We start from the raw sequence: 15,343 nt of genomic DNA, 5'->3' as shown, positions 1-15,343 counted from the left end.
AAGTATAAAGAAAAATAAAGAAAAGCCCATGTCAAGTAATCAACAAAGCCAATAGTCTTTTCAACTTAGTATTACCACTTATTTTAATATTTTAAAATGAATGAATTTTCAAGCAGTCAATAAATAATGACACCACTAAGCATCTACTTCAAGAACACAAAAACCTTAATGCATGAAGACATATTCACGCTCACGTTCACTGCAGTGTTATTTAAAATAGTCAAGATCTGAAAACAACCCAAATGCCAGTTACAGATGAGTGGATAAAGAGATTGTGGCATATATAGATAATGGAATACTACTCAGCTACAAAAAAAGACAAAACCCTGTTTTTCATTTCACCTTAGATGAACTGGAAAATGTCATGCTAGGTGAGTTTTAAGGACAAATAACATGATCTTGCTCATGTGCAGAGTATAAAAAATAAAGAAACAATGGTCACTGGAAATCCTGAAATCCTGTCAACAGGTCTCAGAAATGAGGACGCAAAGGGAGGTGGAAATGGGGCAGAGACACGGAGGACAGAGGTGGGGGCTATTGCCACTTTGGTGGTGGGCATGGTACAGAAGCATCATAAGCATAAAATAATGTTAATACTGCTGTAAAACAGGAAAGTGTGATTAAATTTAAAAAATTTTACTGACTGCTTTTAAAAATAAAAATGTCAATGTCCATGCTACGAAACGTAGCAATGATATAGTACTCTGAGGCTGTGGATGGACATAGCAAGAAGGCGGCCACGACTAGTCCAAGAGAGAGGCCTGGAAAGAATGCACGAATTCCCACTCAATTCAATTAATATTTACGGTAAAATGCTTTGTTTTAGTTTTGATTACTCATTTGTTGTAAGAAACTCACCGGTCCACAGGAGTTGATGTATTTTCAATAAAACTGATAACTTTTTCCCTGACATTAACAGACTTTGTCTTCAAAGCAACAGTCATTTTATTTACTAGTGATTTCATTCCTCTATCATTTGAGCCATTAGAAGATTCACCCTTAAAAAAAAAGTAAGAATTTACACATGAATTAACTGCTATTCAAACAATTAATTAGCAGACACACTATTATTAAATGTGAACTAGATGCTATGGATAGAATTGTGTCCTCCCTCGTCCCAAAATACTTGTTAAAACTCCTAATTTTTAAACAAGTTAAAAGTACCAGTATACCTTATTAAAGTGACTATACAGACTTTAGAGAAGTAACAAATTTACTCAGATGGGCGGGTAGGTACTAGCCCAATGAGTGGTATCTTATCAGAAGAGAGAAGCCATCAAGGATACACAGTAAAGAAAAATGGCTATTTATGGACATAGCAAGAAGGTAACCATATACAAGCCCACATACAGGGAAGAAATCAAATATCCCTGCCCTTTCTTTTGGATTTCTTTGAGTTTTCTCCTGGCCCAGATTCCAAGAACCTGTTCACTTGCGAGCTCCAGCTGATCACAGAATTCAGAACCATCATCATTCATATTTAAACTGGAACAGAAAACTGTCTTCAAGTGATAAAAACCTAATAATATTCTTCAGTTTATGAATCTGTAAATACTTTAACTCCATTTCTTTTATTGTGGGAGTTTAGCAATCATCTTCTCTTGAGCATTTATTCAAATTGAGCATTTATTTAAATCTGGCAATGTATTTGCTGTTCTTTTAGTTTGGGGTCTTTTTTGGGGGGTGGGGGGCACACCCAGCTATGCACAGGGGTTACTGCTGGCTCTGTGCTCAGAACTTACTCCTGGTGGCGCTCCAGAGACCACAGAGGATGTTGGAGATCGAACCAGGGTTGGTCGCCTGTAAGGCAAACACCTTATCCGCTGTGCTATCACCCCGGCCCAAATCTGGCAATATGTTCTACACACACACTTACATCAACAGAATTGATACTGCTCCTAGAGCCTGAGGTACTAGCAATCCAATGGCCATAACCATTTTCGGGTCCATCCACATTAATGTCTGCCAGATGCTGCTGCAATGCTGGAGATAAACAAAAAGGAGGCAAAGACTGACATACTGGGCAAGTACCTTTTGGGGACTTATACCAAAGAGAAATAAACACGTTATTGAGAAGTGGAAAAGGATCCAAGGATATAAACATGAATTTTCTTTCTACACCTTCTCAAAAGAGTAAAAGACTCTAAGCTATAGAAAATCTTCCTCTTCTAAAGCGCTCTCTGAATAAAACTTCTTAAATAAACCTAAGAAAACAATGTGTGTGTGTGTGTGTGTGTGTGTGTGTGTGATTCACGTTTTCCTCTTTGAAGAGTAATCTTTCAAGAATTAACAGATCTCAACATTTTTATGACATAAAGGACTACTAAAAACCTATAGTGGCCTTTTTTTTTTCTACCACAGGGAGATACCAATTAATCTTTCTATAATACAGAAGGAATATTGGGCATTAGCTGCTATGGGGCATTACTTTTGGAAAATGAACTGTTTTAAAAAAAGTTTCTAAAACCAAGACTATCCAAAGAATGGTCTTCAGAAACTTGAGGACAAATTTAATAATGAGGTTTTGTATTATATTGTCAGAATTCCTCATAAACAACACTGACAAGACATATACCACTATCTTATATAAAACTGAACAACACAGGCTTGAACTGTAGAGGTCTATTTATACGTAGTTTTTTTCAATAAATACATCTAGTCTTTCATATCAAGTTTCCTATTCATAATTTCAATTCATCTTGGAAATCCACAGGGATTTAGAAATCTAGTTCTTGGATGAAGTTAAGTTTTGGGGTCATTACCTATATATATATATAATTATTAAGGTAAAGGTAAAGGTAAAGGCCCTCCCGTTGATCGTCGATTTGCTCGAGCGGGCCCAGTAACGTCTCCATTGGAGACTTTGTTGTTACTGTGTCTGGCATATCGAATACTCTCGGTAGCTTGCCGGGCTCTCCGAGAGGGGCGGAGGAATCGAACTCGGGTCGGCCATGTTGGCCGCCTGTAAGGCGAACGCCCTACCCGCTGTGCTATCGTACATATATATAATTATTACAGCTTAGGTAACACAGGTAAAATAGCATTAAGCATTCATACTCATGGTGAACAAAATTACTGCCCCTCCACCACCACCAGAGGATCAAAAAGCTGCCACCACTTTCCTGATGTCACCTTCTACTTTGCCTCTCTCTCTTCCACCCTTGCTTGGTAAACTCAGTTCTGTATTCAAAGTCCAAGGAGTTGCATTATATATCATTCACTCCTTTGTTTTGTTTCTTTATGTAACACATGTACATCAGGTGACCTGGTATATGTTCTTCTAACTCATGTCACATTATATGAACCAAGACTGGGGGAAAATTTTGCTAAAATCGGGGACCAGGTTCCTGCCTTGCACACAGATGGCCTGGATTTTTCATCCCCGAAACTCTGCCAGGAGTGATCCCTGAGCACAGAGCCAGGAGTAAGGTCTGAACACAGCTGGATGTGCCTTCACTCCCTCCAAAAAAGAAGCTATTTATCTACTAGTTGTACATGTATACATTTAAGTTGGTAAAATGACAGGCTCTTCTGGGGCTGGAGCGATAGTATACTGGGGAGGGCGTTTGCCTTGCACATAGCTGACCTAGGTTCAATCCGTGGCATCCCATATGGTCCCCCAAGCACTGCCAGGAGTGCAAAGTAACCCCTGAGCATCGCTGGGTATGACCCCCCTCCGAAAAATACAGGCTCTTCTAAACTCTTATAACCCTGACCTATCACTATCACCCCGTTGTTCATCGATTTGCTCGAGTGGCTGCCAATAACGTCTCCATTCATCCCTGTCACTTGCTAGTGAAGCCTGATGGCATATTGGGGGCTCTTTCAGGGTCACCTTGACTTTATAAAAATTTACAAAATTTTTCTTAAATTTTTTTTAATTTTTAAAAATTAAAAAAAATTATTTAAAAATTTAAAAAATTTACGAAAACTTTACAAAAATCCTCAAATATTTGTGGAATTTTTGCCAATTATTTTAATACCTCAATTATTTATATCCATTCATACCTCAATTATTTTACTACTTAGATTACCAGATACTTAATCTGCACATTTATAAGCACCAGCTTTTTTTATTCCAAGGCAAAAACCATGTTAAGAAACTAGTCAAAACCATATTTTTTAGAAGCTGATATTTTCAAGCAGTTTAAGTAAGCTGAAAATAAACCAAAAAAAGCAAATAGTATGAAGGGTATTTGCTATTTTGGTTTGTTTTGGGGGCTACAACTGGCAGTGCCTAGGACTTACTCCTGGCTCTGTGCTCAGGGGACCATGTTAGGTACAGAGGAATAAACTGGGGTCAGATGCATGCAAGACAAACACCTTAACCTCTGTAGTATCTCTCTGATCTGAGTATTTGCTTTCTGTTAAAAGCATTCCTCCTATTCATATCCTTCCCACTCTGTAGAGACAGATCATATGGATGTTTTTAATGGATCTTTACCAAACAAACAAAACAAAAAAAAGCCCATTTTGCCAAGATATGCTAATTAAACATATCTATTTAGTCTCTCACTAAGTATCTGCTCATTCTTACTGACTGCTATGTTTGCATGTTTTCTATTTGTCCTGCTTGATGAAGCTTTTCTGAAAATACTGTATTACTGAAGAGACAGCATACTCCAAAGCAACTCTGGTGATATTTCCTTTGAAAAGTAGAGGGAAATGTATGTAGATTAACATACAAAAACCTTACCCATAAATCCTCCACTGGCAATGCTCACATATTCTTTGTTTTTCTGTAATAAGCATAAAAATTATATTATTACAAAGTACAATATAATTAAATTCTATGATCTATAAACAGTTATTATTGAGCTATAAGGTTATTTTCTTTCTTAATATTTTTTTTTCTTTTGTTTTTTTGGGTCACACCTGGTGATGCTCAGGGGTTACTCCTGGCTCTGCACTCCTGGCGGTGCTTGGGAGGACCACATGGCATGCTGGGGATGGAACCCAGGTCAGCTGTGTGCAAGGCAAATGCACTCCTATACTATCGCTCCGCCCCTTCCTTGACATTTTGTACTTTATTACTAATGTGGTACTTGGGGTGGGAAAAAAGTAAGTTTATGGCAATTACAAGACTGGTTTTATCTGTATTATAGTTCTAACCCTGAAATAAGGAGTCAAACTAAAATTAGTGAAACTGAATTTTAGGAATGAGTATAATTTTATTAGGATGGTTTTAGAAGCTTTCAAAATGCCTTGCATTGGGGCTGGAGTGACAAAGTACAGTGGGGAAGGCGCCTGGCTTTGCATGTTTGATTTCTGGTTCCCTGAGCCCTGCCAGGAATGGAGTCAGGAGTAAACCCTGAACACATTTGGTGTGACTCAAAACCAAAACCAAAATGCCTTGTGTCCTTTATACAAAAGAATCATAAAAGTAAATAATACACACTTAATTATTAAAAAGAATTGATATAATTTTATTTTTAAAATGACTTAAAAAGAATGAATGTAATCAATGATAAACAGAAAGACATTACAGGGGCCAAGAGGACTGGTCAATGGTTGGAAACTTGCCACAGAGTGGGTGGGGGTGGGGGGGGTCAAAGGGCAGTTAGAATAGAAAAGGGACTATCCCCTCAGTAATAGCTGGGAAAGATCATTTTGTACAGGAAATGAGTGTTGAAAGCAGGTAAAGGGATATACCTGGTAACCTTTCACCTTCTGTATTGGAAACCATAAGGCGGAGAGAGAGAGGAGAGAGGAGAGGGGGAAAGAGGGAGAGAGGAAAGGAGGGAGGGAGAGGGGGAGGGAGAGGGGGACAGAGAGAGAGAGAGAGAGAGAGAGAGAGAGAGAGAGAGAGAGAGAGAGGGGAGAGAGCTCGCCTTGGGAAATCTCTACCTCCTAATGAAAGTACACAGTATCCAGGATTTCCTGTTTCTTCTTAAAGTAATCTGATCAAGTCAGTCTCTGGATGAAATTACCGATTAACAGGAAATAGGGACTAATTCTGATATGCAACACAATTTTGACAATGCTATGGGTAAAAATTCTATAGCAAAGCGATACTCTGACATAAAGAAACAGTTTTCTTTTCAACAAATATATGCAAAGGAAAAATATCAGGAAAGGAAGTCTATGAATTTAAAAAACTTAAAAGATTATAAATCAAGTGTAATGTATTGTTTATGATCCTGAGAAAATCAGGAAATTTGAAAACCATTTTTTTTGTAATAAGGTCTAATAACAATAATGTGGTTAGAATAATAACATGGTTATGCCTCTAAGAATTTATAATGTCCAGTTCTTCCTATTTTTGAATTTGTGACATCACTTTATGATATCTATGATAAATATCAGGGGGAAGTTCAATAATACACCAAGGACTTAACTTGTATTTTAAAAATCTAATGTTCCAAATTATTGTCATCTGAAGTTTTTCTAGAATAGGCCAATTAAATGTGTATGTTAAGTATGTCCCTACATTTGTTCTGTATAATTGCCTCTATGTTTCCTAGTTCCCTATATTTGTTCTGTACAGTTTAAAATCTGTCCTTTAATAAGATAAAAAAAATTATAATATCTTCCCTAAAGACAATGTTACTTTTCTGATTTTTTATTTCAAGGATTCTGTTCTTGGATTCTGTTCTTTTTATTATTTTTTGGATGAAGCGAGATAGTTTTTGTTTTCTCGTTTGTTTTTAATTTTTTTTTTGTTGTTGTTGTTCTGTGGCCACATCCAGCAAGGCTCAGAGATACTTCTGGCTCTGTACGCAGGAATTACTCCTGGTGGGGCTGAGGGGACCACTGGGGTGCTGAGGACCGAACCCAGGTTAGCCTTGTGCAAGGCCAATGCCCTATCCACTGTACTGTAGCTCCGGCCCCAGCAAGATAGTTTTTATTGAATAGCAATTACTTAGAAAGACATGACGGGAGACAAGGGGATGAAAACATGTCCAAGAGAGAACTTGGGCTTTTCTGGAGTGGAGTACACATAGATAAGTGTTGAAGGGCGAACATGGGCTTGAAGAGCAAGCCTCAACCTTTTTCTGACTGTGCCCCTCAATTTTACCTCCTCTGTGTGGTCCTTCTGGCCTCATCTTCTGACATGGCCACCCAATCATTCAATTTTCCCCTGTGGCCCCTTTGGGATATCCTGTGCGAACCGTATGTCCACGTGGTCCCCAGGTGAGAAATGCCGCTTTACACTTTCTCAAACCACATTCCCAGTGAAATACATGACTGGTGAGCCGGGAATGAGGCTCAATGGCCAGCACGTTTTGCATGTACTTGGCCCTTTGCATGTATATATGACACACAGCACCACCTTCCCAAATAGAAAACAAAAGAAACAAACCCAAATTAATTCCAACAACTTGCCTGCTGTCTGCTGATTCTACAGTGTTGGATCCTAGAAAAATCAGGACTCTGACAGATAAACTACCAAAGAATACCTAAAAGGGGGCCAGAGACAGCTCAATGGGCTGGAGCATGCTTGGCCCATAGAAGGCCCAGGTTCCATGTGTGGTACTGCATCATCCCCTGAACACTGCCAGGAGTGACCCCCTCAGCTGAACTGCACAGAACCTCTGACCTCTGCTGAGTGTGGCAGACAAAACAAAACAAAACTCTAAAGGCAATACAAATAAAGCAACATTTTTTACCACTTCATTTTTGGACTGCATGGGCTGTGCCCAGGATTACTCCTAGCTCTGCACTTAGGGATCACTCCTGGCTGGCTCGGGGGACATATCTGATACTGGGGGTGGAACCCAGGTGAGCCGCATGCACAGCAAGCATCTTACCTGCTGTACTATCTCGCCAGCTCTAAAGAATTATTGTTCTAAACAAAGAACTGCCACTGAGTGAAGCTAGAGAAGAAAAAACTTGAGTAAAATCACAATCAATCAGTAGTGCAATTGGTTAACTACCTGGAAAAAAAAAACAAACCATTTTGATTCCTATTTCTTTTGCAAAAACAAATGCCATAGAATAATGTACAAGTGAAGTCTAATTCTAATGCAATGTTAATTCAAGAACAATTTTTAATAAATTCCATATATATGGTTTGAATGCTTAAGCATAAAAAAACATACACCATAAAAGTGTGGAAGAAAAATGAAGAGGATGACATTTCTGGAAAGACATAAAGACAAATGTATAAAAAAAAAAACTGCTAAACTTGACTGTGTCTGTGTATGTGTGCATGTGTGTGTGTGTGTGTGCGCGTGTGTGTGTATATTTTTTGAACCACACTCAGGGGTGCTCAGGGATTATTCCTGGCTCATTGCTCAGGAAGCATTCCTGGCGATGGTGGGGGTGGGGGCTGGGGGCAAGGGAAGACCAGATGCAGATGACCTGGGGTCAGCTGCATGCAAGACCAGTGCCTTAACCACTTTATTCTCTCTCCAGCCCCAAGCTTAACAATTTCTTAAAGGTGATCATGATAACGCAGCAGATTGAAATGATCAGTCAGCATACCTGTAAAAAGTGCGCCAGAACCATGTTCATATACATGTCTTCCTCCTCTCGGCCACTGCCCATGAAACACAGGTGCTCCCCTCCAGCGATGGAGCCAGATTCAATGGACTGTTTCTGTGCTTCAAGCAAGGACTTCACTGACTGTGCAAACTCAGATGGATTCTGGAGCATCTAAACAATCAAAAAACAAAAAAAAAAAAATTTTTTTTTTTTTTGGTTTTAAATACAGTAAGCCTGGATTTCTCTCTCAGGCCTGGGTTCCCCTGTGAACATGTATCTCACTTGCTTGGCACTAGGCCTTCACCTGGCTGGGCTTGCTCTTCAAGGCCCTGTTCTCCCTTGAGGACTACCTTGCTTACTGCTTGTCTTTATGTCCCTTTGCTGGCTTTTTCCTCTCTAGAGAAGCGCGTGTTCTCTCTTGAACATGTAGTTCCTCTCTTTCTCTTCCTTCACATCTTTCTAAGTTTCATTCACAAAAAACAAACAAACAAACAAAAAAACCCCAACAATAGAAAAAAGCAACACAAAATATAAATAAAAAGAAACATGGCAAGCCTCTATTTCAAAGACAATTTCAAAATTTGAAATCCTTTTCAAGGAAAAAAAATTTTAAATAGTTAACATAAGGGGTCAGCAATGTGGCTCAGAGGTAGAGCACTACCTTGCAGGTGTGATGCCCTGGGTTCAATACCTAGCACCACCAAAATTTAAAAAAAAATGTCAATAACAAAAAAAAAAAAGAAAAAGAAAAAAATCTCATAGCAATAAAAATGTTTTCCTTTCTCTAAACACAGACTCTGGCTGTTCTCCATTTCCTATGAGTTTTGCTCTCAACATTACCTAGGTCCTTTTACTTTCTACATTAGCCTTAGTTTCAACTTTTTTCAGTTAAACTGAAAAGAAGGGTAGGTTAGAAAATTGTAAAGGAATTTCTCCTCTTCCTGCCTTCCCTACCCCTGAGGCCCTGGTAAATTCGAGAACAGCTTAGATAGTATTATACCCAGCTCTAAAACACTGCTCTAAGCATCTCTGACAATTCATCTCATTCATTCCTTCAACTAAACTGACCCCCAAACAGTTAGTTTGATAATGGGGCATCTCTATATCAGCTACCACCTCAATTAAGAGAAGTCATTATAAACATAACTATTCATGATGGAAAAAAAAGCTTCTACTAAAAACTTTTAAGAATCCTTACCCAATTCTAACGTGAACTCATATTTAAAGAGTACTTACTCCATGCGAGACACTAATCTAAATGCTGCGGCAGCTCACAGGTAAGTGTAGAATTCACTGACATCACAATGCTAAGCAATGACTAGTCATCGGTAACAGTGCTTTCATCTCTCCTTTATGATATCAAAAGGGTATCTTGTGTTCAGAAGGCCCCTAGAGCCACTCCGGCAGACTGTGCCCACCTGTGCAGGCTCCCCATTCTGGGCTTGGGCTTGGCAATGCGGCACTCCTCAGGCCCAGCAGGGACACACCCAGAGAGGCGCAGGGGCCATCAGGGCTACACGTGAGACCTGCTGTTTCGGGGGTCAAACTCAGGTCCTTCTGCCTGCCAGCACGTGCTCCAGTCCTCTACGCTATTTCCCCCAGACCCAATACTTGTCTCCAAAGGGCAGGCATTCCCTCCTCTTTTTTCCCATTTTTGTGCCACACCAGGCAGTACTCAGGGGCAACTCCCTGGTGGTGAGGCAGAACCACGCCATGATGTGCATGAATCCAGGACTCCCACATGCAGAGCACACACTCCAACACACGGAGCTTCCTCCCTGGTCCCAAACTCCCTGCCAATATAGAAAGAAAAACAGCCCCCATCTGGTATTGGTCTCTTTGGGGGCCAAACTATTTTCAGGAGTGCCATAAACAACTGTAGAACCCCAATCATCACAACAATAATAAGGGAAAGGGAGACAAAAATAAAAAGGAAAAACTATTTTTCTTATTTTCTTGGTGAGCACTGATACTAACCAGATCTGAATCTAAGTGGAAAGCAGTTGACAAATGCCCGGCATTGTACTGCTCTGCAGGACGGCAATCCACCACAAAGAACCGGACTCCTTCCTAAAAGGCAGACAAGAGTATAGAATTTGCCATTAGGGTCATTACTTGATATCATCTGAACAGTTAACCAAAGTAGCAGGAGCAAATTCATTAAAAAAAAGAAAATCACAAAGAATTATAAGATCTAATCAGAAAACTACAACATCCTCAAGTTTAAACCATTTCATTCATTTTTTTACAGTTAAACTATATATTTGGGGAGTGGGGGTGAGGGTTAAGGGGCCTTAGGCCACGTCTAGTGATGCTCAGGGCTGATTCTTTACTTTGTGCTCAGGGTTCACTTCTGAATGGTGGCTCAGGGGACCTTAAATGATTCACCAGATCAAAATGGGGTTGGCCACAAGCAAAGTGAGTGCTTAACCTCTGTATTCTCTCTTCAGTCTTTATATATTACTTTTGACTGGCAAGTCTTAAAAGTATGTATATTGGAATTTAATTTTTAAAGTATGTACCATATTAGATATTTTATAAAAATTACATCATCATAAGGAAATATCGATATAATCCTTCTCCTGTAAATAGTCAATTAATCAACAAGTACATTTATTTTAGTCCTAAATGCCTTTTGGTGGTGAGAGAAGGTTCTGCAGTGCTGTTTAAACTTAAGTTTGCATGAGTCTCTCTAAATTGTATTATATTTTCTTTTCGTTTGTTTGGGGGTCACACCCAGCTGTAGTTAGGTGCTCCTCCTGTCTCAGGTCTCAGGGGTAGCTCCCAGAAGTACTCAGTTATGTGAGGCAGGGACTGGACCCAGACCTCTGCCATGCAAAGCATGCGTCAGTCCACCGAATTCTCCCCAGCCTTTAAATTTGTGTTTTTATTTTGTTTTTTACTTGAGAGCCACACTCAGCATGGTGAGGGGCTACTGTGTCCTAGTACTGGGTACTGTGTGTGTGTGTGGGGAGTCACTCCCCACATTGCTTGGGGGACACCGTGAGATGCAGAGGCTAGAAAACAAGTTTCCTGCAGACAAAGCCTGCACCCAGATCACTGAGCTAACCCTCCAACCCTTCACTTGTTTTTCAAAAATAATAATTCTAATAAATAACAAATAAAACTAATTAATAAAAAAAGAGATAGTTTTCTTTTTTCTTTCTTTTTTTCTCTTTTTGGGTCACAGCCGGTGATGCTCAGGGGTTACTTCTGGCTCTGCGCTCTGGAATCCTTTCTGGTGGCTGGTGCTCAGGGGACAACATGGGATGCCAGAGGCCGAACGTGGGTTGGACGTGTACAAGGGCAACTGCCCTCCCTGCAGTTGGTTTTCTTTTTTTAAGATATGGAATAGGTTTGCATATGTAAATAAGTCCAACTGAGAAAGACTACTGTGAAAGGGGTGTGGTTACATGTCCATTCGTCTTCCACCTTGAAGATACTCACCTTTCAAATCCACAGACCTAGAGCTAATGGGGTACCTGTAGTAATAGTAATAACGAATGAACAGATATTGATAAATATCAAGAACTGGGATGTGGCTTCGTGGTAAAACATTTGACTTGCTTGTGTTTGAGATCCCGAATTTGGTCCCTAGCACCATAACACAAAACAAAAACAAACAAAAAGAGTAGCACTGGTAAAGTGATGAAGACAGAAAACTCTCTAGAGTCTGTCAATTCCTTAAGAATATGCTTTACATCACAAATTAGAACTCATTTAACTTTAGTTGTATAAGTACCCAGAATTGTGAAATGATAAAATTTTCCATTTAAGTTGTTTATACAATTCTCAAAATATTAAAAAAAAGATTTTGACATAAAAAATTTGGCATAAAAAATTAAATTTCTGAAAGCTGAAGAACACACAAACTGATCATTTTAAAATGACCATGGAGTGGCCCAAGCGATAGTATAGGGGGGTCACTGCCAGTCATTCCTGACTGCATAGCCAAAAGTAACCTCTGAGCATTGCTGTGTGTGGCACAAAAACAAAAGAAAATAAAGCACTGAAATAAAAAACTGAGAATTAAGCTGGAGAAAAAGCACAAGATATTTTAAAGTACAAGCACTTGTCTGGTATGTGGCCAACTTAGGTTCAATTTCTGGCATGGCATATGGTCCTCTAAATACTGCTAGGAGTGTCCCCTCACCCCCCACCCATATTAAAATAAAGTTCCCTTATTAAAGGGCTGGCAAGATAGTATAGTGGTTTGCGCACTTGCTTTGCATGCAGTGGAACTTGGTTCTATCCCTGGCACCCCATACAGGCCCCTGAGCTTGCCAGGAGTAATCACTGGGTGCAGAACCAGGAATAAGCCCTGAGCACAGTCAGGTATGGCCCAGAAACCTTATTTAAAAAAAAAAGTGCCATATGGACAGAAGATTTAACAAATTATGCAAAAAAAAAAAAAAAAGCAAAACAGACACATTATTATAGTGTAGGGTAACACTGTTTTATCCTTCCTCAGGTAGGTAGGTTTATCAGGTCATACCCATCCCAGTGCTCCTGAGTCACTCCCTTTGTTTATTTGTAACTACTTCTCTGTGCTCTCCTCCCCAGTCAATTAATCACCTTTTCTCCCTAATCAGATTCTGTTAGCTTGTAAAATCAGATCCTTCTAAGGACACTGAACTTGTATTGTAAGTTATGTCTTTTGAATAGTTTACCTTAAAGCAATGTCCTTTCTGTATGAACACAGGAAGACAGTTAATATTATGCTTTGTAACTTGGGAGTTTGAACTCTGAATAATATTTACTCCTGGGCATCTGCTTTCTTGACTCCGTTGTCCTTAGTTCCTTGCACCCCAAAAGCAGGGTCCCGACAAGGACCCAGGGAAGTTGTGAGCTACCCTGGCATCGAAATGGGGCAGGCTGAAGTGCCACAATACTCAGCTGTAAGTTGAGGGCATGATCATGGACAAATGCTGTCATGATCCAAAATGCTGTCATTAATCACATTACTTAGTAATGACTAAACTAGGACCCTGATGGGGCTAGGAAGATTAACCTGGCCTGAGGACTATGGAATGTAGTGAGATGTTCTCGGGAAGAACCAAACTGTAAGTTTATATCTCTTACTGTGCTCATACAGAATGACACTGCTAGAAATATTAGAAGTAGATTTACTACAACTATTTAAGTAGATCACTAGCTGAGGAAAGAACACACCCTCGTTGGGTCCCACCCTTGAGCAGATCCCCTAGTAATGTGGAGTAATCTCTTTAGATGATATTTTATCCTTGAGTTAATCTCCTGGAGGAGTGGTCTTACCTCTCTTTGTTGATTTGTTGATGTTCAACCCACCTTTGTGTCACCGCCCTACGTGACTGCTATATAAACTAAGACTGTAAGATCGAAGGGAGCTCGGGCTCCAGAGATCCACAGCCAGAGCCAGAAGGAGAAAGAGTTCCAGACTGGGGCCCAGGAGAGAAGTGGAGACAGAGGAGAGACAGGAGTGAAGAGGATTGGAATAAACAGCAACTAAGACCAACCAGCCAGGCTCTCATTTCCTCCTTCGTCTGCCCTTGGCCAACAGCCATCCGGATCCAGGCCACACACAGCGGCTCAAGAGCACCGAACGCGGGTGGTGAGATAGAGCCCGTGAACACACAACCTTCAGCGTGCTAAGATTTTACATTATAGTATATCATTTTTGAGGAAATCAAAACATGTGGGAATTTAAAAGGGAGAGTCCCTGAAAAATTGTGAATTTTTAAAAAATTTACCCCTTGCAGCTGATTTGCTTGAAGGATTTCTGATACCGAGACAGCCAGACAAAGAGCTTGACTCAGGTCTGCATCATCATCCTTTATCCCCAACAAAGTACTGCCAAATAGATGGTGATTATCCTGTTTGAAGAGGATGATTTTTAAAACATTAAGAAGAAAAATGATGTATTTTCTTCCTATAAATATCTTTAATAAATCATGATAAAAAGTAAAAATTACATGATATCCTTGAGACATATGATTACTAAAATCTATCATTTCAAATCTAATACATTAAAAGCTACATGCAAAGGTCACATAAAAAGTCCCTGTCCAAGTTCACACAAATGCAAAATCACCAAAAATGGTTACCCTCAACTTTTCATATTTTAAGAAAAACGAAAGTTGTATAGCAACTGCTTTTGTCTATTTATTATATCTGAAGAAAAGAAAAAATTCTTTTCCATCAAGTATTCTAAATACAAGCCCATCAATTGAGTTATTCAACGCAGCTGGCCAGAGTATTTTAACTCAAGTAAATACAACATAAGCATTAAAACAATGTGCAAATGTATAATACTCAATAGTAACTTCTTTCTCATACCTTCCTAAATGAAGCTGGTGTTTTACTGCAGTAATACTGAGCCAGAGAGAAAAGGTCTTCTATATCTTCTAGATTCAAACTGGATGGAGTATTTTCCAAGAATTCTGAAACATAATCACAGATTTTTAAAAGCTGTTTGTGAAGAATAATGGGTATTATGTGTAAAAATTGAAATAATGTCAACATAATAAAAACTACATTAATGAATTTTTTTTTTCTTTTTGGGTCACACCCAGGGATGCACAGGGGTTACTCCTGGTTCATGCACTCAGGAATTACTCCTGGTGGTGCTCAGGGGACCATATGGGATGCTGGGAATCGAACCCTGGTTGGCCGCGTGCAAGGCAAACGCCCTATCTGCTATGCTATCACTCCAGCCCTGAATGAAATATTTTTGAAGCAAAATAGTTTTATTGAAAGAAATTTAGAGGGATGAGGAGAGTAAGACAGAGAGAGAGGGGGGAGGGGGGAGAAAAAGAGAGAAAGAAAGAGAGAGAGAGATGTTTAAGAGAGAACATGGGTTTCCCCAGAATGGGGAAAAGGACTTATAAATGGACCATTACTGGTGATGCCTCTTAAATTATTTTTTGTTTCAGGATCA

General features: G+C 39.5%; 1 protein-coding gene across 1 annotated transcript in view; it reads right to left on the bottom strand.

Annotated features, from left to right (window-relative positions):
- Window positions 1-15,343, bottom strand: part of TBC1D23 (TBC1 domain family member 23) — an 81,155-nt gene that overhangs the window by 25,887 nt on the left and 39,925 nt on the right. The window contains exons 8-14 of the mRNA XM_056119305.1: window positions 14,743-14,846; window positions 14,157-14,279; window positions 10,405-10,497; window positions 8,428-8,598; window positions 4,697-4,739; window positions 1,877-1,983; window positions 859-998 (exon numbers count right to left, since the gene is read on the bottom strand). Coding sequence (XP_055975280.1) covers window positions 859-998; window positions 1,877-1,983; window positions 4,697-4,739; window positions 8,428-8,598; window positions 10,405-10,497; window positions 14,157-14,279; window positions 14,743-14,846 — 781 coding nt within the window. The remainder of the gene's footprint in view (window positions 1-858; window positions 999-1,876; window positions 1,984-4,696; window positions 4,740-8,427; window positions 8,599-10,404; window positions 10,498-14,156; window positions 14,280-14,742; window positions 14,847-15,343) is intronic.

This window comes from Sorex fumeus, unplaced genomic scaffold (genome assembly GCF_029834395.1).
Source record: "Sorex fumeus unplaced genomic scaffold, SorFum_2.1 ptg000041l, whole genome shotgun sequence".
Classification (NCBI taxonomy): domain Eukaryota; kingdom Metazoa; phylum Chordata; class Mammalia; order Eulipotyphla; family Soricidae; genus Sorex; species Sorex fumeus.
Note: the sequence above shows the minus strand (reverse complement) of the source record. Positions and strands in the feature narration are given on the sequence as shown.